The 26,072-nt window shown below is 45.7% G+C and overlaps 1 protein-coding gene across 7 annotated transcripts in view; it reads right to left on the bottom strand.

The window, feature by feature from the left end:
- Positions 1–2,023: 2,023 nt before the first annotated feature.
- Positions 2,024–26,072, bottom strand: part of GNG4 (G protein subunit gamma 4) — a 71,269-nt gene continuing 47,220 nt past the window's right edge. For 2 of the 7 annotated variants that reach the window (XR_015157140.1, XR_015157139.1), the window contains exons 4-5: positions 13,123–13,223; positions 5,810–5,932 (exon numbers count right to left, since the gene is read on the bottom strand). Coding sequence is in view for 3 of the 7 variants with exons in the window: in XM_086382826.1 (XP_086238952.1) it covers positions 5,804–5,932 (129 nt within the window). In the remaining 4 variants the exon portion in view is untranslated. Of the gene's footprint in view, positions 5,933–13,122; positions 13,224–15,466; positions 15,488–18,302; positions 18,440–26,072 lie in introns of those variants that run through there. The other 5 variants (XM_086382827.1, XM_086382828.1, XM_086382826.1 and 2 more) reach the window with 4 other exon arrangements.

Raw genomic sequence — 26,072 nt, 5'->3', positions numbered from 1 at the left:
CTCAGGTTTGATCCCTGGGTTGGGAAGATCCCCTGGAGGAGGGCACGGCAATCTGTTCTAGTATTTTTGCCTGGAAATCCCATGGACAGAGGAGCCTAGTGGGCTACAGTCCATGGGGTTGCAAAGAGTTGGACACGATTGAGCACACACACACACACACAAAAGGCCATTCTATGTCACTGGAGAATCTTTATCTTATTGAAGTACAATTGATTTACACTGTTGTGTTAGTTTTTGCTGTAAAGTGACTCGGTTATACTCTTTGCGACCCCATAGACTGTAGCCCACCATATATATATATGAGCTTCCCGGGTGGTGCTAGTGGTAAAGAATCCACCTGCCAATGCAGGAGATGCAGGTTCCATCCCTGGGTTGGGAAGATCCCCTGGAGAAGGAAAGGAAATGGAAACCCCTTCCAATATTCTTGCTTGGAGAATCCCATGGGCAGAGGAGCCAGGCAGGCTATAGTCTACGGGGCCTAAAGAGCCGGACATGCGCGCGTGTGTGCACTCAGTCGCTTTTTTTCCTATTCTTTCCCATTACGGTTTATCACAGGATATTGAACAGTTCCCTGTGCTGTACAGTAGGACCTTGTTGTTTATCCATTCTAAAGGTAAGTGGTCACAATTGCTTCAGTGTTTGATTAACTACCATGCATGGACCCGAACATCTTATAAATCAGTAACTTATTAACAGTTAACACAGAATCAAGTGTTAAGGGTTTTATCAGAAATTGGATGGGGTATCAGGTCCTGACCAGCGGGAGTTGACATCAGCTCATCCACACGTATCTTCAGGGACATTGAAACTGGGCAGACCTCCAGCTTATTCCCCGCCCTTCCTGCTCTGGCTGTGCACCCTGGGGAGGGTAGAGTGGTGTGCACCCTGGGAGAAGGAGCTGGGACATGGGGCAGGGTGGAGAAACTGCCTGTGCCCTGCGTCCTCCCACCACGCTGAAGAGCTGAAGATGAAGTATAGGGGTGAAGTCTGTCTAATCTTTATCTCAGCCCATCTTCTTCTCAGGTCAAAACACTAGTTGTTTTTTGTTTGTTTTGGTTTTTGGCCACATGACACAGCTTGTGGGATCTCTAGTTCCCCGATCAGGGATTGAACCCATGCCCCCTGCACTGGAAGCATGGAGTCTAAACCACTGAACCATCAGGGGAGTCCCCAAACACTAGCTGTCATGACTCCCATGTCAAATTGGAGCAGTCATCAGAACAAAATCCCCTCTGACCTTTGGTTTGTTCTCTTGCCATGACTCCCTCAGAGGGAAGCTGCCGCTGACTTAGACTCATTGTTGAGTTCTGTGGGGGTGGTGTTCAGCGTTGAAAGTAAGACCTATGGATTTGTGTAGCAGGAGTCCCAGCATGAAGTGACTCTGTGATCAGCCTGGGATCTGATGCATCAGAGCTGCACAAAGGAGAATGGCCAGGCCACCTAGGAGCTGAGAGACAAGGAGCTCAGAATCAACCAGAAGTTTGGAAGGGGCCCAGCATTCCCATGGGCGGGGGCAGAGTCGAGGGAGCTGGTTCCCTCCATGTATTTCCAGGTCGGGTTGCCTGGGACACTGGGTTGCATTCAGAAGATGAGTCATTGCAAAGCCAGCTGATGCCTGTAGAGCTCTTTCCCCCAGAGGTGGTGTCTGATAACAGGGCTTTGTGGCCTGTTATCCATTCATTCCAGTGGTCAGAAGCCAGGAGAGGCTGAGAGGAAGTCATCAGCCTCACTGACAGAGAGGCTGATCCAAGAGGGAAATCCCAGGAGGATTCCTCACTGTTCTCCCAACAACACAGATTCCACACATGGCATTCACACACCCCATTCATAGGCTCTGTCTGCAATACTCTGGGAGCTACTCTCTGTCCAGAGAGCTGTGGATTACAAGTACTTTGTATTTCAGAATGTCATCACATACTTAAATGTCCCACTAATGATGTTACACATAAAGAGGAGTAAAAAGTTGAGCTGTCAAAAAAAAAGTCAGGGTGGGGGGGATGGGAAATAACCATAGGATTCTCAATTGCTAAGCACACTTTTTATTGAAGTACAACATACATACAGAAAAGGGCACAAACCACAAGTGTACAGCTCAAAGAATTTTCACAAAATAGACATGCCCAAGTGACCAGCAACCGGATCAAGGAACAGAACCTCCAAGGAACACCCTTGTGCCCATCTAAGAGTAACTTACATAACTACTTGCGAACAGCTTTGCCGGGTTTCTCACTTGATGTAAACAGAACTATACAGTCCGGATTTGCCTCCTCCTGTGAGACTCACAGTGTCGTGTGTGTGTCTGCACGAGTGTCGCTTCTCCTTGCTGTGTGGGGCTTCACTGTGTGAATAGACTATAACTTGTTTATCCGTTCAACATGGGCATGTGGGTACTTTCCAGTTTGGGGTTATTATGAACAGTGCTTCTCTGAATTTTCTACTACATTTCTCTTGGTGAATATACATACACATTTCTTTTGGGTAGACACCTAGGAATGGAGTCTTTAGGTCATATGATAAGTACACTTAACCCAGGCTATTTCACAGAAGAATGAGGAATTTATTGGATGGAGCTTGAATGCTCACCGAACTGACAGAAAGCTAGAAAGGAGAGTTAGGAAGACAGGTGGGGGCCGTGACAGCCCAGTGGGGCCAAGGAATGAAGCAGAAACAATCTGCTCAGGACTCCATCATCCCTAGACACCACCACCAGTGGGCGCCACCCCTGGCCTGCTAGTCTCGGAAACCTTCACGATGGGCCACTGCCAGCCCTGGGCCATCACAGCGCCCATGAAATGAATCTCAGCATCCCTTCATTTCTGTGTCACCTGCACCAAACTCACAGTCCTAAGCATGGGTGTCCAAGGAGTCCACCCTAGGTCACTGGTCACTGCCTGGTCAGTCTGGTGCTGGAGAAGGGGGTGCACCTGAGACAGGGAAGGCGTTCCCATTTCAGCATCCATGGTGCTGGAGGCGCTGCATCCCACTACATTTGTTTATATGGGGTGATTTCATGACTTCCCCCTTCAGGAAACGGGTCAGGTGTTGGACAGTCAAGCTGGAAACACCACATGACAACTGCTTACTCCAGGCAGCTTCATTGCATCCCTACTTCTGCCGGGGGGAGGGGGAGGGTCTTATCCACACACTTGTGCGTCTCACAGCCCATGCGCATGAGTTCGCCTTTACGGGCAACACTGAATTCAGGGATACATTAGAAGGGGCAAGCCACACAAAATGCTGTAGGTTTGAAAGGCAAAGGTGTAGTGAGAGACAAAAAGCATTTCCTGGAGGGATGCAAGGCAGACAGGAGAAGAGGGAAGAGAACATGGAGGGATGGTGAAAGCGAAAACAAAAGGAAGAAAGTCTGGTGAACTCCAGGAGCGCACTAGTTCTCTCTTGACCTGGTTTAGCTGGTTTCTGTGTTGTCCCACTGTCCCAGTCTCTCTGATGTGCTTTTATGGATTGTGCTTTGCTTGATCAAGTTAATGATGTTGACATGGACCACAGGATAAAGAGATCCTGGTCATAAACCAAAATAGAGGGAGACTGGAAGTCATATTACCACAGACAGCATACAATTATGCTATAGTTTGAGCACACACCTTCCTAACAACACTGGTATTGTCAGGGAGCTTTCATGAAAGGAAGAATTGATTTCAACAAAAGAAGCAAAGAATAAAAATGTACTAAAATCATTTACAAGGGTAGCAAGTCACTAATTGATCTGAAAATTATATTGCCTTTTTTGTGGGTGATTTTATATGATTCTTCCAACTGAACCATGGATCTTTGAAGTCACGCATTCTATACTATACTATACTATACTATACTATACTATAGTATACTATACTATACTATACTATACTATAACCTGGCATTCAGTAAATTTACTTGTTTTAAATGATAATCAGAGCTTTCATCTATGTAGCACCTCCCCCTATCTTAGAGCAAAGACAGGAGGAGTTCAGTTCAGTTGCTCAGTTGTGTCCAACTCTTTGTGACTCCATGACTCGCAGCACGCCAGGCCTCCCTGTCCATCACCAACTCCCGGAGTTTACTCAAACTCATGTCCATCGAGTTGGTGATGCCATCCAACCATCTCAATCTCTGTTGTCCCCTTCTCCTCCCTCCTTCAATCTTTCCCAGCATCAGGGTCTTCTCAAATCAGTCAGCTCTTCGCATCAGGTGGCCAAAGTACTGGAGTTTCAGCTTCAATATCAGTCCTTCCAGTGAACACCCAGGACTGATCTCCTTTATGATGGACAGGAGGAGTAACTGCCCACTATCCACAATCTGCAGACTGGAACGCTCCAGGCATACAGTGGCTTGCCTAGAATCACTCAGTGTAGCCACTGCCAGAGCCAGGGTGGGAGGAAACTTCCAAACAAATGGAACAGGGCAAACTTGGACAGAGCATTCGCTCTCTACCCTGTGGTTTACTCCCTTCCTTTATTGGAGTGATAGGAGTTTGTCTTAGGTGGAACCTGCAAGTTTGTCTCAGAAAAATCAAAAGCTGTCAAGCCTTCCACGTGGGCAGACACATATCATTTTCCATAAGCTGCCAGAATATGGGACTGACACGTCTGCTCCCAGGGAAGATGGGAAGAGAAGTGTGCTGCTGAGCAGACCCCAGCAATGGTGCTTCGTGGCACATGGCTCAAGCTGTTTTCAGGTCTACCTACCTACCTGCAAACAGGTAGGGCTGGAAGACAGTGGAACTCAGAGGCTTAGGAGTTGGACTGTCTGCACTCAGGTCCCAGCCTTCTGGCTTACTATCTATAGCTTGGGGAAACTACATGGTCTCTCTGTGCCTCAGTTTTCCTCTTTTTAGAACAGATGTATGTTGTTGGAGGATTAAGTAAGTGGATACATGTGAATGCTTCGATCAGTGGAGGCTACATGGTGAGTTGCTCCCCCTGACTCGCTCCTCTGGGGCAGGGGCCACCCTAGTGAAATCCTGCAGGGCCCAGTGCTGTGCACAGAACAGGCCCGTATTAATGCAGCCCCTGCAGGGCAGGAGCCAGAATAGGAGGAAGCAGGATGAAGTGGTATTTGGAGAGAAGAAACATGCCCCTGGCCTGCTTGGCTGGAGCACGTAAAGAGAAGTGATGGGGCCACATTTACAGTTAAGCTCACTCCAATATCTACCCACCACCTGCATTTGCAGAAGGACCACCTACAAAGGGAATCAAGGACAATCACTGGGAAACAGGGGTCTGGGCTCCCCATCTGGGGTTGAGTCACACGGCCCCCGGATGACCCTATTTAGAAAACCATCCAGTGATGTGGGTTCTTTCTTTTTTAAACAGGATGATGGAAAAGCAGGAAATAGAAAACTTCCAGAACTTTCTCCAGGAAGAGAGATGGAACCTTTACCCACGGACTTCAGTTGGTCAAAATGCTCTAATTTGATACTGAATGATGGTAAATGGGGGGCTTGTTGAGTACCTCTTCTCTTCTCAATAAGTTATCCACCGAAATGTATAAACTTGATATAAGTAAACTTGGGAACTGATGTTTAAAAAATTTAAGCCCTTACACCCATACTTATTTTTAACTTGGCACATTTGTTATTTGGCTATAAAAAAGGTGTATTTTCTTTACTAATAATGAAAATAACAGAAACATGAAAAGAAAAGGTGAAACTGCAGACAAGGAAGAAAACCAATGAAAAGACAGGCAGCGGGGTAACGCTGGTTGGGCAGGGGTGAGTGTGGGCAGAGCTCCCTAAAGCTAAGAGCATGCGTGGTCTCTACCAGGGATTTTAGAGACAGAAAAGGAGACATTTTCACAACAAATGGAGTCAGAGGATGGTACAAAAGAACTTCTTCTCTCGGAAGGGGTTTTCTGACGCAGGCACTGGGATGATGAGAGGGTCCTCCCTCACATGAGCTTCACAGTAGGCCAGGAGGTCCGCCGCTGCCTGGGAGACCTGGGGGGTACACAGCACAAGTGCAGGGTTAGAGGCCAGTTCACGGTGGGTCCAAGGCAGAGGTGTCGGTCTGGAAAGTGGACAAGCCTGAGGATAGGCTGTGCTGCATGCACTGCCGATGACAAGGCATTCCGCGGCCTGGAGAGAGGGCTTGTGCAAATCCAGAGACGGGTTTTGAAAGTTGCCTCCGAGGAAATGTAATAGAGAAGAACAAGCCTGACTCCATATTGGATCTATTCCTTTAGCTCTAACCCTTGTGCTGTGTTATCTGTGCTTTGTCATGCAGGCTCTGCATCTTTCATAAAAGAATGCTCCTCCTGAAATATACAGGAGACCCATTCTCAAGGCTCTGACCTTTAAAAGTATAACACTTTTCCATTCACAGAGAGATAGAAAGTTGCAGAACAGAGAAGAGCATTTATCTTGTTGGAGGTTTATGGGAATATTGTGACCAGAGCTATGCGGACAGCTGTGAGAACAAAGGATTCCAATACCAAGAAATTTGTAATAACCAGCCACCCTCTCTCCTCCTTTAGTATAAAAGAAACCCGAGTTCTAATTCAGGGAAGATGGTTCTTTGGGACACCAGTCCACCGTCTTCTCCATCTGCTGGCTCTCCAAATAAAGTCAGTCTTCTTTGCCCCGACAACTCGTCTCTCGACTTAGTGGCCTGTCATGGGTCAAGCAGGATGAGCTTGGACTAGGTGACAGAAAGAGGTGCCATCCAGTGGAAGTGTAGATCAATACCAGCAGAGGTATGAGGCACCATCAGGAGGGTCTAGACATCTAGTCCTACTCGGAACTGAGTGATGAGTGACGGTTCCAGGCCAGGAGCCTCACCAATGACTCTGTAAAACGACCTCTAGACAGATAAAGCCAATTTCTGGCCCTGGTGATTGTAATTATTATTATTAGTGTTATTGTTTTACTGCAATCCATTCTCATGACCAACCCAGGCTCTTGATCCTCCCCAGGAGAACACAGATCATAAGCACATTACAGAGAACACACACACACATAAGCTACACACAAGCCCACATTGAACTCGGAAGGCCAACTCTCTCTGAGGAGAGAGTTGCTCCTGACCAGAAACCTCTTTGATTTTCCTTTCAGGCTTCTCTGAAGCCTGTTGACACTTGGCAGCTATGGATCCAATTACCTTGCAGGTAATCTCCAGGAGCTCCAGGGGAGAAGCAGGTGGGAGTAGGCAAGGCGCTGGGAAGCGTTTGCTAAGAGGAGGAAGGGGCCAGCTCATTGGCCCGTGGTCTAGGTCACGAGTCCAGCAAATGACTGGTCTGCGTATTGAATCATCCTGCCGGTTGGCTTGTTCTGCCTGTAAGTGCCTATTAGAGGCCACAGGCTGCAGTAAGTATATAGCAGTCAAAAGGAATCCTTTTCATGCAATTAGTGTCTAAATCTCCCCCAGAATGATAAACACGCTGCAGGTGAAAGAAAAATGTTTGAAGGCCCCCAGGACACACAAGCCATACACCTTCCAACCAGGTGTTAAAAATTGGCTGTTGGTACTTCCCTAGTGGCCCAGTGGCTAAGACTCCGCATTCCCAATGCAGGGGGCCTGGGTTCAATCACCGATCAAGGAACTAGATCTTATGTGCTGCAACTAAGAGTTCACCTGCTGCAACTATTAACAAAAGTCTCGCATGCCACAACTAAGACCTGGTACAGCCAAATGAATAAATATTAAAAACAAAACAAAAACAACGCCACCAAGGCTCAACACTTAAAAAAAACAAACTGGCCCATCTTCCAAAATTTTATAGAAAATCTTCTAATTAATTTCCAGCCTAGATTTACCTATTTCAGCAGTGGCTAGAATATAACAAATAATTTTAGTGGAGATATGTAATACATTTTTCCTTCTGATGAAACAACTAAAAGTTGAGCCTATGAGTCCACCTAAATCCAGACAAAGTCTACATTTGTTGGGAGTGTGGGATGGAGCATCAGGCTTCCCTGTCCATCTTAGCCCCAAGGTGACTGTGCGACTTTAGGTAAGTCACTCAACTTCTCTGAGCTTTAGCTTCCTCATTTATAACATTGGGAGAGTTAGCTATCTCCAAGATCCTGTTTACTCTAAACGGTCTGTAGTTTTAGCTCTGATAGCACCACCGCAGTGCTGTAGAGCCTAAATAAAATGGATGTTGGGTTGAATGAGAATGAAGTTTGCAGTGATTTACAGGACACCCATACAGAAATCTCCCAGGTGAGGTGGAGGCCACACATATAGGCCTGCAGGGGACCTATGAGGCCACCACGAGGGGCTAGAGAACAGGAGCAGGGAAGCTGACTCTGGAGCCCACAAAGGTGTGAGGGAGGGACTCTGCTGGTGGCCCAGTGGCTAAGGCTCCAAGGTCCCAATGCAAGGGGCCTGGGTTTGATTCCCGGGCAGGGAACATAATTCCACACACTGCAACTACTATCAGAGTCATGTGCCACCACTAAAAGATCCTGCGTGCCACAGCAAAGACCTGGTGCAGCCAAACAAATAAATGTATTTTTTTAAAAAAAACTCGATAGACATACAAAAAACCAGAATCACACCGTGAGTGTTTGGGTGTGGAGCCTGAGCCTGGCATCAGGCTTGTCACCTTCTGAACCGAAGCCAAGGGCTCTCCCCTGACTGCCTGGGTCGCAGTCCCCTCCTCTCTACTCCAGGCATCTCCTTCAGCCCACAGAGGCAAGGGGTCTTCTCCATGGCCGCTGTGTTAGGATGACCACAGAATTCACCCAACAGTTCCTCCCACAACCACTGTGAACCGGTCTTCACCACTGCCCAGGCCAGCACGCGCAAGAAGGTGGCGATGTTCGAGCATCTGTCTTCCTCCCTAAGAGCCAGGTCCTCTTAGCTCTAACTTCAGTGAGTTCTTCCAGATGCTTCATTTAAGAAAGTCTTGGGACTTGCCTGCTGGTCCACTGGCTAAAACTCCATGCTCCCAATACAGGGGGTCAGGTGTGATCCCCGGGCAGGGAACTAGATCCCACACGCTGCAACTAGGAGTTCAAATGCCACAACTAAGATCCGGGACAGCCAAATATAAATAAATAAATATATATTTTTAAAGTCTTATCATCATCCCTTATCTCTAGTTTTCCTTTTTCCCATCTATTTCACTTTTGGGGACAAGGACATGCTTCCATTCATTCTGAATTCTCTATAAACCTCACAATTTCATCTAGGAAGCTGTGTGTCAATCTTTCAGCTAATTGAGAGGATATAGGGGAAAAAATAAGGCAAGACTTTTGCTTTCCAGGGGTCTGAGAAGACTCAAAAATTGTAACATTACTAAAATAATCAGGGTGCACTAAAACATCACAGAAGCACAGCTGCACACCTCTGCAGGGCTACGCAGACAGGGGTGTCTGAGTACCCCACCCCATCCAGTTCCACATGGGGGCAGTTACCCTGGTGAACCTGCCCCTTTTATCCAGAGGCTGGTTCCAGCCAACTGATCCCAGAGACGTGATTTTCTGGCAAGCCAAGAATGGCTCATATCTTGTGGCAGATCCATATTAAACAAATCCAAGAGACAACCATATAAAATCATTAATCAAAATAATAGTTGGCAAGAACCGAGTCCTTGTTATTAATATGCACCAAGCCCTGGAGCTAAACACATTGTCATATGTCTTGTGTGTGGTGCACGCTCAGTCGTGCCCAACTCTTTGCGACCCCATGGACTGTAGCCTGCCTGACTTCTCTGCCTATGGAACTCTCCAGGCAAGAAGTTTGGTGCCGGGAGCCGGCGTGAGGAGCTCTGCCCATGGCAAAGGTCATGAGGAAGGAGGCTCGGCATACGCAAAGGCGGGATCGAGCCTCAGGAGTCCCCCTGGATATTCTCAAGCATCTACCCCCAAAAACCAGAGTCTGCCTACTTTACTGCTTTGTGCTCTCACCTCTGACTTTACGGGGGCTGTCCCCCACCACCATCTCGCTCTCTCTAAAAAGAGTTAACTTACAGCTCGAGTTAATAAAGTTCCTGGGCATTAGGAGTGTTTAAATCCAAACCCCTCACATAGCTCTCTAACTTGCCTGACAAGTTTACCAGGACTCCTAAAGCTAGTCATATGATTGTTTACAGTCTCCCAGCCGTGAGAGGCATGGGAAGCTTAAGATATTCAAATAGCTTAGAGCCTCTCAGAGAGTTAGAAACTGTCAGAATAAAACTAGTAAAAGATTTCATTGATGAACCAATGCTTGCTGCCAAGTTTCCACATCCCCCGTATTGTATCCTTGAATGTGTATTAATTAATATAGTTGGTATGTAGTAAAAATAAGTAGTGGCCTTGGTGTTAGCAACTTTAGACCCTTAAAGTAATAAATTCTTTCCTTTGTTGTAAACCCACTGCACTTCTGCCCTATAGGAATGCAACTTTATCTAACACCTTTGGAGGATGGCGCCAAACCTTAAAATAATTACTCTTAGAGAAAATAAGTCTTACAGTTGACAAACCTTTGTCAGAGTCATAAAATGTTAATAGACCTTCTGGCCAGAAGATGATGTAAATCACCTAAACCATTTGTATACAATAAATTTGCAGGAAAGAAATCCTGGTTTCGATAAGGATCAAAGACTGCTGACTTTGCATGATTTCACATCCCCTATTATCCTCTACATGCAACTTAGGGTATAAAAGCCCCTGTTGAAAATAAAGCTATGGGCCTTGCTCACCGAAGCTTGGTCTCCCCACGTCATTCTTTCTTTCACATTCTGGCTGAGTCTCCATCTGGAGCGTGGAGGTCCTATGCGACCATTTATTTGCCTGGGCTTCTAAGACCCACTCAAGAAGGTGCCTAAGGTGGGGCACCTTCTGCTATTCGAGAGGGCGACTGTGGCCTCCGTGGTCAGAGCTAACCTGATGTCACAGGTTATATTGATTTTCCGCGTAAACCAAGCTACTCAGCCTCTTTTCTCCGCTGAATTTTTCTACTGAGCTATCCTCATTCTATTACTCTTTATATCCTTGATGAATATTTAAATCAAGCCAGTGAACTCGCCGAAGCCGTCTCCCCTTCAAATTCCCTGGATCAGCCGGGGCTGGACCTTGGCAGTTTGGAGTGGGTTGCCATTTCCTCCTCCAGGGGATCTTCCTGACCCAGTGATCGAACTCACGTCTCTTGCATCTCCTGCCTTGGCAGGCAGATTCTTTACCGCTGAGCCAAAGCTATGGCTTTTCCAGTATCATGTATGGATGTGAGAGTTGGACCACAAAGGAAGCTGAGCACCGAAAAATTGATACTTTTGAACTGTGGTGTCGGAGAAGACTCTTGAGAGTCCCTTGGACTACAAGGAGATCAAACCAATCAATCCTAAAAGATATTAGTCCTGAATATTCATTGGAAGGACTGATGCTGAAGCTGAAGCTCCAATACTTTGGCCACCTGATGCAAAAAACTGACTCATTGGAAAAGACCCTGATGCTGGGAAAGATTGGAGGCAGGAGGAGAAGGAGATGACAGAGGATGAGATGGTTGGATGGCATCACCGACTGGATGGACATGAGTTTGAGTAAGCTCCGGGAGTTGGTCGTGGACAGGGAAGTCTGGTGTGCTGCAGTCCATGGGGTCGCAGAGTCAGACATGACTGAGTGACTGAACTGAACTGAGCCACCAGGGGGAGCCCCATTATATGTCTGGCCTCATTTAATTCTTCTAAATACTATTGTCAGGGACTTTTCCCTCCTGGAGGAGCCATGTATGGTGGCCAGCCCCCCCAGCCAGAGGCCTTTGAGGAGCCACGGGCAGCAGGATTGGAGGAGGTGGGGCCCAGTGACCACTCCCTGCCGCCAGATCCGCACCTACCCTACCAGTTGCTGCCAGGTCCAGGGCAGTATCATCGAGGACTGGTGACCTCGCCCCTGCCTGCTCCACCCGCCCTGCAGGAGCCACTCTACTTGCCTTCTGAGTATGAAACAGCCCCCGGAAGCTTTGGGGGTTTTACTGAGGATGTTCCTACTTGCGAGACATGTGGGAAGACCTTCTCATGCTCTTACACACTGCGGCGTCACGCCACAGTGCACACGCGGGAGCGACCCTACGATGCCGCTACTGCCTGCGCAGCTTCACGCAGTCAGGGGACCTGTACCGCCACATCCGCAAGGCTCACAATGAGGACCTGGCCAAACGCAGCAAACCGGATCCAGAGGCTGGCCCTGTCCGGGGAGCGCAGCCCCTCCCTGGCTCCCCGACTGCAGACAGACGAGCAGCAGTGCTGGAGGGCCACCCAGAGATTTTGTACTTGGTTCCAAAAACTGACATCCGGGAGAGCGTGCGCTGGGAGAGCGAGCATCCAGGCTTGCTCTTGCTGCCACCAGGGGGCAGCACGGAAGGTGGAAGCACCTGATTTCCTCGCTGGGGACGGAATGAAGATTCTGCCCAGGCTGAAGGTTCCTACCCTTTTCTTTTCCCAGCCAGAGAGGACTTGATGGGTATTGCATCTCAGCCAACTCCTCGCCGCCCTGGGAATTTTCCTGAGATGTAATCGCTTCTCACTCTGCATTTTGGACCATAAAACTGGCAGTGAAAGTATTTCTCTGAACCGGTTGGCTGGTTTCTTCCACAAACCTGCATGCCTCCTGATTTTTTCTCCAGGCTTTTTAGGAATCTGACACCTGCATTTGGGGTAGGGGTCAGGTTGCTTAGGAAGAAAAAAGTGAGATAAGGAGAGGGTAATGTAGACTTTACATAGGAAAAGTATACAAATTAGGTTATTTTACACAATTACGGTTTATTGTGGGAGAAGGCAATGGCAACCCAACTCCAGTACTCTTGCCTGGAAAATCCCATGGATGGAGGAGCCTGATGGGCTGCAGTCCATGGGGTCCCTAGGAGTCCGACATGACTGAGCGACTTCACTTTCACTTCCATGCATTGGAGAAGGAAATGGCAACCCACTCCAGTATTCTTGCCTGGAGAATCCCAGGGACGGAGGAGCCTGGTGGGCTGCCATCTATGGGGTTGCACAGAATTGGACACGACTGAAGCAACTTAGTAGCAGCAGCAGCAGCAGCAAAGTCACTTTACAGATGAGGAAACTAAGGCATGAAAGTTAAGAAATCTGTCCAAGTTCATACAACCGGTGAGAGAGAGACCAGGATTGAAGCCAAGCGGTCCGGCTACAGAAGCTAAACACTACAGTAGCTGCCTGATTAATTGCTCATGAAAACTGTACCTGGAAGGTGGCCTGGAAAGTTCTTGTCTGCTGGGCCAGCACACTCTTTTTGTAGACCAGCTACCTGGGAACTCATGTGACCAGAAGGAGAAGTCCTGCAACTAAAATTTCTTAGGTCATTTGTTTAATCCAGGGACAATTTAAAAATAATCTTTTGGTCATGCTGCACGGCATGTGGGATCTTAGTTCTCTGATCAGGGATTGAACCCACACCCACGGCACTGTCAGCATGGGATCTTAACCGCTGGACCACCAGGGCAGCCCCCCATGGACAATCTTGCCAAGAAAACCATGAGTGTCAGCAGCTGGGACTGGCTTCCTCTTCCTTTGCCCTGGCTTGGATGGATGCTCCAACGTTGCTCTGAGACTCCTTCTTCTAGGCTGTGACCTGCATGCTGTTCGTGTATCAACAAGGACGCTATTACACTGGGTTGGCTCTAATTCCTTAGTAGCAGCCTTTTTAAACTAAGGGTTTCCCAGGTGGTGTTAGTGGTCAAGAATCTGCCTGCCAAGGCAGGAGATACAAGAGACCCAGGTTCAATCCCTGGGTTGGAAAGATCCCCTGGAGGAGGAAAATGGCAACCCACTCCAGTATTCTTGCTTGGAATATCCCATGGACTAGAGGAGCCAGGCGGGCTACAGTCCACAGTGTCCCAAAGAGTTGGACATAACTGAGCACAGCACAGCCTTTTTAAACTAACGCCTAAGCCAGAGAACTTGAAAAGGTGAAACTTAAGACCACCACAAACAGCCAGCCAGGCTTTCCCACCTAATGCAACTGCTTAAGCTAAACCTGTCAAATAGTGCTTTGCTTCAGCATCTTTCTACAAACACCTTGCCCTCTGCCTGTCAACGGATGGTGCTAACTACCTTTGGTTTAGCATTGCCAGCTTCGACTCCACCTGTGTCTAAATTAAATAAAAAAATTTTAATGTTCTTCAGTTTACCTACTAACAACAGGATCCAGCTGGTCTGAAGTTTGCAAATATTATTAGCAGGTATTTTTTGGTTTTTGGTTTACTAAATATCATCACTTTTTTTTTTTGGCTTTTTGGTTTGCTAAATATTATTTCAGCTTCCTTCCTCTTGATCAGTTTACTTGTTCAGATGCTTGTCAACATCCATTCATTGTGGGCAGATTTGACTAATTTTCTGAGAGCTACCGCACCGCAAGGGGGCGCTGCATCCTCAACCATCCGGCCAAGGCATGGGAGGAGGGGTTCAAAAAAATGGGGCTTTAGGGGTCGCCCTGCGGAGGTGCGGTAGTTTGAGCATTCTTTGGCATTGCCTTTCTTTGGGATTGGAATGAAAACTGCCCTTTTCCAGTCCTGTGGCCACTGCTGAGTTTTCCAAATTTGCTGGCATATTGAGTGCAGCACTTTCCTAGCATCATCTTTCAGGATTTGAAATAGCTCAACTGGAATTCCATCACCTCCATTAGCTTTGTTCATAGTGATGCTTTCTAAGGCCCACTTGACTTCACATTCCAGGATGTCTGGCTCTAGGTGAGTGATCACACCATCGTGATTATCTTGGTCATGAAGATCTTTTTTGCATAGTTCTTCTGTGTATTCTTGCCACCTCTTCTTAGTATCTTCTGCTTCTGTTAGGTCCATACCATTTCTGTCCTTTATCGAGCCCATCTTTGCATGAAATGTTCCCTTGGTATCTCTAATTTTCTTGAAAAGATGCCGAAGAATTGATGCTTTTGAACTGTGATGTTGGAGAAGACTCCTGAGAGTCCCTTCCAACCAGTCCATTCTGAAGGAGATCAGCCCTGGGTGTTCTTTGGAAGGAATGATGCTAAAGCTGAAACTCCAATACTTTGGCCACCTCATGCAAAGAGTTGACTCATTGGAAAAGATCCTGATGCTGGGAGGGATTGGGGGCAGAAGGAGAAGGGGACCGACAGAGGATGAGATGGCTGGATGGCATCACTGACTTGATGGGCGTGAGTCTGGGTGAACTCCAGGAGTTGGTGATGGACAGGGAGGCCTGCTGTGCTGCGATTCGTGGGGTCGCAAAGAGTCGGACACGACTGAGCGACTAAACTGAACTGAACTGAACTGTGGAGGTGAGTTAAGACTGGTCTCCTTCTGGTCTCACAGTTGTATATTTGCACCCCTCACAGCCCCGGGTCTACAACCATGCCATTAACATGTGGCCTCACTAGCTCTAAGCAGGTCCAACCTAGGGCTTTTTCTATCATATCAAAGGTGATACTATGCTTGATGCCACAATTTTTCTTTCAAGAAAACAAGCTGTTCTTACAATGCCTCCTTTTGTTGTTTCAGGGTCACAGATGTGTTTGCTTAGTTATATGTACACACCTCTGGATTGCAGAGTTCCATCTGGAGCACCTGTACTACAAGAATGAAACCAGAATTGTTAGTACTGGTACCAAGTGATCAGCACCCAGTTTTGTGTGGATCTGGGTCGGCTCCACACAGTATTAGCTTTATAGATGCACTCAAATTATTGAGAACATCCTACAGCACAGTATGAGCAAATTAAGTCATTTTACAATAAAAGGAGTTTTCCACCTTTTCCCACCTTCGCCATCAGCTTTATTTCATGCAGTGTCCAAGGTCCCTTTACTCCTGTATAACCAAAGTATCTTGGATAACCCCTGAAGCTTGCTGTAATGGGATCTGAAGATACACACATGTAACGATCATCTTAATGAGCCTTCCAGAGGAAAGGACACCCTAACACGCAGTTTAGTAGCCCAGCATTAATTAAACTAAAAACCCACTCCTTAGATTGAAAGGGAGGGTTTCCTTAATCAGCCCTAGATTGATTTTTATGGTTCAAAGTTTCCTTCAGTGTATACAAAATATTGCATGCAGACTTCACCATATCCTAGAAACATCTGCCATCTTTGAAACATAAAATAGACAATTTACTTTCTAAGAGAAATCTTTATTCTGAAATTTAAGACTCTGTTACTGTTTATGTTTTATCAAGCCTGAAGTCTGCTTTGCCTTTAAATCCGCTGTTACAAAATGCCCAGAGCATCTCTGCCTCCTCTCCTTAGTACTGAAGTGTTAAGAGTTACAGGATAACAGATGTTGAAAAGAGAAAAGAATTGGGAGCTAGGGAACAACTGTGGAATTTTACCATTACATTTCAGAGTAAAAGAGGTGATTAAAACAGCTCAAGTTAGCACATAATCCCATTTGTTGCACTATAATTACAAGCGTCAATGATGGGGAGAAAATGTTGCAATTACTAAGTCACATTCCAGGACAAAACAGATGACATAATTACTATTCTGGCTGTGACACCCACTGCATTTACCCTTTGCATCTAAGTATCTAAAGGACAGCAACTCACAGCTATTTTTCAGCAATCCTGGTGTATTTAACAATACTACTTGGAATAGATCACAGGCATTCTTGATGGCTCTGTCTGCTCCTCCCTTCCCCACCAAGAAAAGAAAGCGGGATCAGAGTCAAGAGTACAGCCAGGTTGCATCCCCCACTGTGCAACGATACCTTTTACCAGGTCAAACCTGGTACAAGTACCAACAGAAGAAATCATATGCCATGTATCCCTAATAAAAACCCGAGGATATTACATCTATGCCTCACCTCTGAATTCTGAGCAAGAGCTACAGGGTGAATCCTTGTGAATTTTTTTTTTTTCTTTCTTCTAATGTGGGATATTATTTGAGATTAACACACCAGTTTTGCTTTGTTTTTTAAAGAATCTGCCTGCAAGGTGGGAGACTGGGGTTTGATATCCGGGTCAGGAAGATCCCCTGGAGAAGGAAATGGCAACCCATTCCAGTGTTCTTGCCTGGAAAATCCCATGGACAGAGGAGCCTAGAGTTCATCAGGTCACAAAGAGTCAGACAGGACTGAGTGACTAATACTTATTATTTTTAAAGACTTTATTGAATTTGTTACAATATTGCTTCTGTTTTAAGCTTTGGATTTTTTTTGTCCCTGAGGCATGGGTGGGGTGCCATTGCCTTCTCCCAACCAGGGATTGAACCTGGACCTCCTGCACTGGAAGCGCAGTCTTAACCACTGGACTTCCAGGGAAGTCCTAACACCAGTTTTTAAGGGCATTCTTGAGATACTTCCAAGTAATTATGCTATAGGCTGAATGTGTGTGTCCTCCCACCACCCCCTAAGTTTATAAGTGAAACCAAAATCTCCAGTGCCATGGAGACGGGGTCTTTGGTAGGTAATTAGGTCCTGACAGTTGAAACTTCATGAATGGAACTGAGATGGGCTGGGACCTGGGACCCTTTGCTGCAATATTTGCACCTGGTCTCCTTGAGCACCGAAATACAAAGAAACTATAAGGGACTAAAAATAACTGTGCTACAATGTACAGCTGGGGCAAATTATGGACACAAGATAGGAAAAGACCAAAACCCAACTGCTGCTCCAGAAGAGTTGGGAGCAAAAACAGGGTGTTGGGAGCAAAAGCTGGGTACTGCGCATGCCCCTTGCACACAACAGCACCAACACGGTGGGCAAACCTCCTAAATCACCCCTCTGGCTCCACCCCTCACCCCATATAAGGAGCCGGCTTGCCCTGCCTAGGAGAGTGAGGAAGCAAGGAAACCTGTTACTTCTTTCCTCCAGACCCCCACCACCAGCTGCAGCAGGAGCCCCAGAAAAGCCTTGCTTGAATTTCTTGTCTGGCCTCTGATCAATTTCTATTGATTAAAGAGGCCAAGAACCCTGGTAGGTGATAAAATTAGTGCTCTTAGGAGAAAAGGTCTCTCTCTCCCTCCCTTCCATGTGAGGTCACAGCAAGAGGGTAGCCATTTGTAAACCTAGAAGAGAGGCCTCACCAGCACCTGACTGTTGGTACCTTGATCTCAGACTTCCCAGCCTACAGAGCTGTGAACAACGTATTTCTACTGTTTGAGTCACTGAAGTCCACGGTATTCTGATACAGCAGACATTTGGCTTCTAGTGGTTTCCAGCAAATGTTGTGTATTGACTAGATCAATATTGGAAATTCTCAATCATTGGGTCCTAGGCCACAAATAGCATCTAGTAGGGAGAAGGCAATGGCACCCCACTCCAGCACTCTTGCCTGGACAGTCCCATGGATGGAGGAGCCTGGTAGGCTGCAGTCCATGGGGTCGCGAAGAGTCGGACACGACTAAGCGACTTCACTTTCACTTTTCACTTTCATGCATTGGAGAAGGAAATGGCAACCCACTCCAGTGTTCTTGCCTGGAGAATCCCAGGGATGGGGGAGCCTGGTGGGCTGCCATCTGTGGGGTCAAACAGAGTCGGACACGACTGACTCAACTTAGCAGCAGCAGCAGCAGGAAGTAAGGTTATTCCTGGAGGAAACCAGAGGGGGTGGGAGATATGTGTGAATACATGATAATATAACAGAGAGTCCTTCTCTGAATTCTAAAGTCAAATGTCCAGACTAACGAATCAGCTGCTGTTCACTATCACCAGCATATAGGGTTTTTTTTCACATCAAACGTTGATTGCACACTTGCAGCAACACAGATGGATCTAGAGATTATCACGCTAAGCGCAGTCAGACACAGACAGATAGACGTCATGTGGTATTACTTGTATGCAGAATCTTAAAAAAAAATGATACAAATGAACTTACAACAGAAACAGACTCACAGACCTGGAGAATGAATTTATGGTCACCAGCAGGAAGGGTGGGTGGGAGGGATAGATTAGGAGTTTGGGATTGACATGTACACACTGCTATACTTAAAACTGATAACCAACAAGGACCCACTATAAAAGTTGATTACATATTAAGAGGTAATTCTGAGATACTTGAAAGAGAGTTTTAATATTCCCAAGTTAATCTAAGTAAGAGCTTACTATTACATGGCTTTCACCATCAGGAACTGAAAAGCTCTCAGTTCGTTTAGAGTGATTAACCCAGGTCCACCCAGGATCTTGATTTAACCAAACCCTTTTAACAGGTTGATATGTGTCCTACATGACTCTGACCGCCTCTCAGCTTTGACACATCACAATTTCCCACAAAGGAAGCCAAAATTCAGTCATTTTGCAAGCTCACCAAAAGAGTGATGTATTTGGTGACAGAAACTAGTGAGTCACTTTAGAGTCTCCTGGGACTAATGTCGGCGTGAAAGATGAACATAACAAGTGGGTTCTAGCTCCAGTGATTCTAGAAAGCTAGCAGCATCTCAGAAAGGAAGCAGGGGGTTATGAGTCAGAAGACAATGTCCCAGATGGGCGGCACTCAGTTTCCACTCCTGTGGAAACAGCAATACCTGGTAGTTTGTGGCTAAATGACACAATAGATGTATTATACGTACAATGTATTATTATTTCATTATTCATTTGGCTACTTTTTGGTACGGTGGGAAAGCTGTTTGGGCCATAGACATGAAGTGGTTTTTGTTGTCACTAAACTGTGTCCGATTCTTTGCAGCCCCATGAACTGCAGCACATTAGGCTCCTCCGCCCTCCACTGTCTCCTGGAGTTTCCTCAAATTCATGTCCATTGAGTCGGCGATGCTATCTAACCATCTTATCCTCTGCTGCCCCTTACTCCTTTTGCAAGAAGTAATCTCTCAGAAATGATCAGGGCAATTTGATCTCCGAGGTGCCCTCGCCCACAATGTCCCTTGAATTGGGAGGCATGTTTCATCTTCCTGGTCTCCTACTCACATTCTACTCTCTGATTTAACCGAAAGATTTCTCTCCTTTTATCTGATACCTATTTCTTGAAGTGCTCATTCATAACCCCTGTTCTTAATTTTATGTCTAAATCTGATTGTAGAATGTTATCATCTGAATCATTTAAAGTCTAAAGGTCTGGGAAAGGGCTACGAATGTTTCTGGCAGAGGAAGGGGAAATGAAGACAAGGGTTAAACCTCAATTGCTAAACTAGCAGAAGCTGTAATAAGAAAGAGTTGCTACAGAGTATAGAAGAGACATATGAAAAAGGCAAAACTCTACAAGCATTGCCTCTAGAATTTGGCTAAATCATATGACATAACTTATATTTAATTTTTTTTAGAAATGCCATTCTTTCTACTGTAACATCATCTAACATCTTTCAAAAGATATTTATTTGGCTGAGTGGCATGTGAACTCTCAGTGTGGCATGTGAGATCTAGTTCCCTGACCAGGGATTGAAGCCGGTCACCTGCATTGGGAGTGTGGAGTCTTAGCCACCTGAACACTGGAAAGTCCCTATTATCTTAATTATATCCCTTTTCCTGGACTTCTCCAGACCCTTTAAATCATCCATCAGTGATCTATCAGAATGTGAAGATCTGCCCAATTTTGCTTTTTTTAAACTTGTTCACAGGGAACACCATATTTAAAGCCTTACTTCTTTTGTTTTAATAACTACTGACTTTGGCTTCAGAATTTTCTGCACTGGCTTCAGAAACTTCAGTTCAGTTCAGTCCAGTTGCTTATTTGTGTCCAGCTCTTTGCGACGCCATGAACTGCAGCACGCCAGGCCTCCCTGTCCATCACCAACTCCTGAAGCTCACTCAAACTCATGTCCATCTAGTTGGTGATGCCATCCAGCCATCTCATCCTCTGTCGTCCCCTTCTCCTCCTGCCCCCAATCCCTCTCAGCATCAGAGTCTTTTCCAATGAGTCAACACTTCGCATGAGGTGGCCAAAGTACTGGAGTTTCAGCTTCAGCATCATTCCTTCCAAAGAAATCCCAGGGCTGATCTCCTTTAGGATGGACTGGTTGGATCTCCTTGCAGTCCAAGGGACTCTCAAGAGTCTTCTCCAACACCACAGTTCAAAGGCATCAATTCTTTGGCACTCAGCTTTCTTCAGAGTCCAACTCTCACATCCATACATGACCACAGGAAAAACCATAGCCTTAACTAGACGGACCTTTGTTGGCAAAGTAATGTCTCTGCTTTTGAATATGCTATCTAGGTTGGTCATAACTTTCCTTCCAAGGAGCAAGCGTCTTTTAATTTCATGGCTGCAATCACCATCTGCAGTGATTTTGGAGCCCAGAAAAATAAAGTCTGACACTGTTTCCACTGTTTCCCCATCTATTTCCCATGAAGTGATGGGACCAGATGCCATGATCTTCGTTTTCTGAATGTTGAGCTTTAAGCCAACTTTTTCACTCTCCTCTTTCACCTTCATCAAGAGGCTCTTTAGTTCCTCTTCACTTTCTGCCATAAGGGTGGTGTCATCTGCATATCTGAGGTTATTGATATTTCTCCTGGCAATCTTGATTCCAGCTTGTGCTTCTTCTAGCCCACCATTTCTCATGATGTACTCTGCATATAAGTTAAATAAGCAGGGTGACAATATACAGCCTTGAAGTACTCCTTTTACTATTTGGAACGAGTCTGTTGTTCCATGTCCAGTTCTAACTGTTGCTTCCTGACCTGTACATATGTTTCTCAAGAGGCAGGTCAGATGGTCTGGTATTCCCATCTCTTTCAGAATTTTCCAGTTTATTGTGATCCACACAGTCAAAGGCTTTGGCATAGTCAATAAAGCAGAAATAGATGTTTTTCTGGAACTCTCTTGCTTTTTCCATGATCCAACTTAATAGTACATGTTTTATCTCTTGCCAAAATAAAACCATAAAAAAATTTTGTTCCTTCCAAAGAATTCACAAACTGGCAGTGCAGCTGCAACTCTTAGGAAATGCTATAAAAAATAAGGATAACATGTACAGATGTGAGACCTGGACCATGAAGAACAGGCTGAGCATGGAAAAACTGATGTTTTCAAACTGTGGTGTTGGAGAAGACTCTTGAGAGTCCCTTGGACTGCAAGGAGATCCAACCAGTCTATCCTAAAAGAAATCAGTCCTAAATATTCATTGGAAGGTTTGGGGCTGAATATCCAATACTTTGGCCACCTAATATGAAGAGCTGACTCATTGGAAAAGCCCCTGATGCTGGGAAAGATTGAAGGCAGGAGGAGAAGGGGGCGATAGAGGATGAGATGGTTGGATGGCACCACCGACTCAATGAACATCAGTTTGAGCAAGCTCTGAGAGATGGTGAAGGACAGGGAATCTGGCATGCTGTAGTCCATGGGGTCTCAAAGAGTCAGACACAACTTAATGACTGAACAACAGTGTGTTCAAGATGTATCTATTAGAAGAATTATGATTAAAAAAAAAACCCTGGTTCAAACACACACGTGAAACAAGAATCATGTTGATGCCCAAAGGGCTATGTCAGAAAACTTTTGGACACTTACCACTGGCTGCAGCAAACAGCTCTGGATTATCCAGCTGCTGGAGGAAATGATTAGTATAAAGACAATCCCAACCAAATTTACACTTTAATCTGGAATATAAGTTATGATTTCTATGCAATGTGTTTCCATAAGAATATGCTCATATTTTGCACTGGGCGGTTAATCCTGAAGAGATAGAAAGGCAGATTCTATACAAAAAGAATAATGCACATACAAATAATTAAATTGTTCAACTGAACTGACAGTAGTCAGACACCCCTCCGGGGTTTGAATACAGTGGCTTGGGCTGACGGTGTGGTGGTGAGATCCTGCATGGAGCAGACAGAGGAGCCCCCTTTTCTGTCTCCTGCACTAAGAGGTCACCTTGTGCGGCTCCCTCCCCCTTCAGACGCCCTCGTACTACACAGGTAAGAAGTTCAGAGGAGGGACTTCCTGGTGGCCCAGTGGTTGAGAATCCGCCTTGCAGGGGACGCAGGTTTGATTCCTGGTCAGGGAACTAAGATCCCTCATGCCATGGAGCAACTAAGCCTGCCCGCCACAATCAGAGAGTCTGTGCACCACAACAAAATATCCCACATAACCCAACAAAGATCCCTTGTGCTGCAACTAAGACCCAACACAGATGAATAAATAGATAACTATAAGAAAAAAAAGTCCAGAGGAGGGAGGGAGTGAGTGCTGGGGGAGGCAGCACTTCTGCAGGGGTGTGATTTCCAGGAAGAACTTGACTTTTGGAAATAGCTTTATTGCCTTTATGACAATAATAATCCTTATTTGTCTGTAAAATTACCCCAAAGGACAAAGATGGACATAAAAATCAACAGAAACCCTGCCATTTGGGGAGAACATTTGGTGAACATCTTTACAGACATCTTACTATCCATCTTCGTACACACAATATCACATGCTGTTCTGCAATATGCTTTTATAATCACTCAGAGCACACAGATGTACAGCATTTAGTCAGATGATAGTGTAACACTGTCTGTATATAACTTCAGATGAAATAAAATTCGTACTTTATGGCAAGACAAGAAATACTTAAGACACAAAAATTTTTCTCTGCCATTTGGCTGCCTCTCTCTCCCCACTGCGCACTCTGTGTGACGCATTGCACAAACCTCCCCTCTGGCAGAAATACCTGCTCAACCATGAAGTGCAATATTCTCCTGGCATCAGTAAGTTCAGTTCAGTTCAGTCGCTCAGTTGTGTCTGACTCTTTTCGACCCCATGGACTGCAGCACGCAAGGCCTCCCTATCCATCACCAACTCCCGGAGTTTATTCAAACTCATGTCCATTGAGTCGGTGATGCCGTCCAACCATCAATGTACTCGTGTACAAGCCTCAGTAAGACAACTCCTCCAAGATGACATTCCTTCTTGACCTTACGGGGTCACATGACCCACCACTTTGCACTTGCAGACCAGGATTATGTAAACTATCAGTAACATTATTTGATGTACAGCCTTCTGACTCAAAAAACTTGCGTAACTCTGCTTTGACCTCTAACAGGCGGAACAGTTCTCAGAGCTTTCTGAGATGCTCTTCCCGAATTGAATCCTCAATTCAGTTCCAATAAAGTCTTCCCTTTCTTTCTGATTAATTTTTCATTGACACTATTTAACCAATCCATGTGTATGCTTAGTTGCTCAATTGTCTGCAACTCTTTCCGACCCCATGGACTGTAGCCCTCTAGCCCTCCAGAGCCCTCCAGGGTCCTCTGTCCATGGGATTCTCCAGGCAAGAATACTGGGGTGGGTTGCCATTCCCTTCTCCAGGGGATCTTCCCAACCCAGGGATTGAACCTGGGTCTCCCGCATTGCTGACAGATTCTTTACTGTCTGAGCCACCAGGGAAGCCCAACTAATCCCTACTGATGGACAAAAACATAATTTTTTGACATTATAATAGTGTTCTGATGAAATTCTCACAGTCCTTCATTATTTGTGAGATTGTCTCCTTTGGGTAATCCCTAGAAGAGAGAGTGCTGGGTCAGAGTATGCACAATAAACATTTGATACATATTCCAAACCACTCTTTGGGAAGACTGTAGGTTTCCACTCCAACTATCAAAAAACTGCTCACTTCCTTTAACAGTTGATAACAATATGGGATTTCAGCGACAATTAAAAACATCAATAGTCTGGATCTGTTTTTTTTTTCCCCAAGTGCATCTCACTGTGTTTTGGAGGCACAACTCTTGTATTATTTTGTTTTTTTGTTTTTTTTTTTAATTTTTTTTGGCTATGCCATGCAGCTTGGAGGATCTTAATTCCCCCACCAGGGATCAAACCTGCAGGGCCTCCTGCAGTGGAAGTGCAGGGTCCTAAGCACTGGACCACCAGGAAGGTCCTCTTTGTTATTTTTGAAGCTAAATGTCTCTTCATATATTGACCCTTTACATGTCTCCTTTTCAAATTGCCTATTCATGTCGGTTGTGCATTTTCTTTTAAAAAGGGAGGATCCTTTTTATCTGCTTTATTTTTTCTTAAAAGGGAGGCTGTTTTATATCTTATTTTTTCAGAGAAATTAAATTTAAAGATACTAACCTTTTGTTACTCAGGTAGCAAATGTTTCTCTTAATTTGTTGATCGGAAGATTTTTACCATATAGAATTTTTTTTAAAAATGCAATTAAAACTTTTATTTAATGAACTGTTCAGTTCAGTTCAGTAGCTCAGTTGTGTCCGACTCTTTGCGACCCCATGAATCGCAGCACACCAGGCCTCCCTGTCTATCACCAACTCCTGGAGTTCACTCAGGCTCACATCCATCGAGTCAGTGATGCCATCCAGCCATCTCATCCTCTGTCGTCCCCTTCTCCTCCTGACCCCAATCCCTCCCAGCACCAGAGTCTTTTCCAATGAGTCAATTCTTCACATGAGGTGGCCAAAGTATTGGAGTTTCAGCTTTAGCATCATTCCTTCCAAAGAACACCCAGGGCTGATCTACTTCAGAATGGACTGGTTGGATCTCCTTGCAATCCAAGGGACTCTCAAGAGTCTTCTCCAACACCACAGTTCAAAAGCATCAATTCTTTGGCACTCAGCCTTCTTCACAGTCCAACTCTCACATTCATACATGACCACTGGAAAAACCACAGCCTTGACTAGACGGACCTTTGTGGGCAAAGTAATGTCTCTGCTTTTGAATATGCTATCTAGGTTGATCATAACTTTCCTTCCAAGGAGTAAGCGTCTTTTAATTTCATGGCTGCAGTCACCATCTACAGTGATTTTGGAGCCCAGAAAAATAAAGTCTGACACTGTTTCCACAGTTTCCCCATCTATTTCCCATGAAGTGATGGGACCGGATGCCATGATCTTCGTTTTCTGAATGTTGAGCTTTATGCCAACTTTTTCACTCTCCACTTTCACTTAGATTTTGGAATATGCTTGGCCTTCCCAAACTCACATTATATAAAATATTTGCTCCTGTTTTACAAGCACTTTTTTGGTTTTGTTATATTTAAATCTTTGATTAAAGTTATGGACTGAAATATGTTTCCCCAGACTCATGTTGAAGCCATAACCCCTGCAAACATTAATAAAGGGGAATCTCCAGGCAAGAATACTGGAGTGGGTTGCCATGCCCTCCTCCAGGGGATCTTCCTGACCCAGGGATTGAACTCGAGTCTCTTATGTCTCCTGCCCTGGCAGGCAGGTTCTTTGCTGCTGCTGCTGCTAAGTCGCTTCAGTCGTGTCCGACTCTGTGTGACCCCATAGACGGCGGCAGCCCGCTAGGCTGCCCCGTCCCTGGGA

This window comes from Bos grunniens, chromosome 28, assembly GCF_055505025.1.
Source record: "Bos grunniens cultivar Pamir isolate PY7600 chromosome 28, Bosgru_T2T1.0, whole genome shotgun sequence".
Taxonomy (NCBI): domain Eukaryota; kingdom Metazoa; phylum Chordata; class Mammalia; order Artiodactyla; family Bovidae; genus Bos; species Bos grunniens.
Note: the sequence above shows the minus strand (reverse complement) of the source record. Positions and strands in the feature narration are given on the sequence as shown.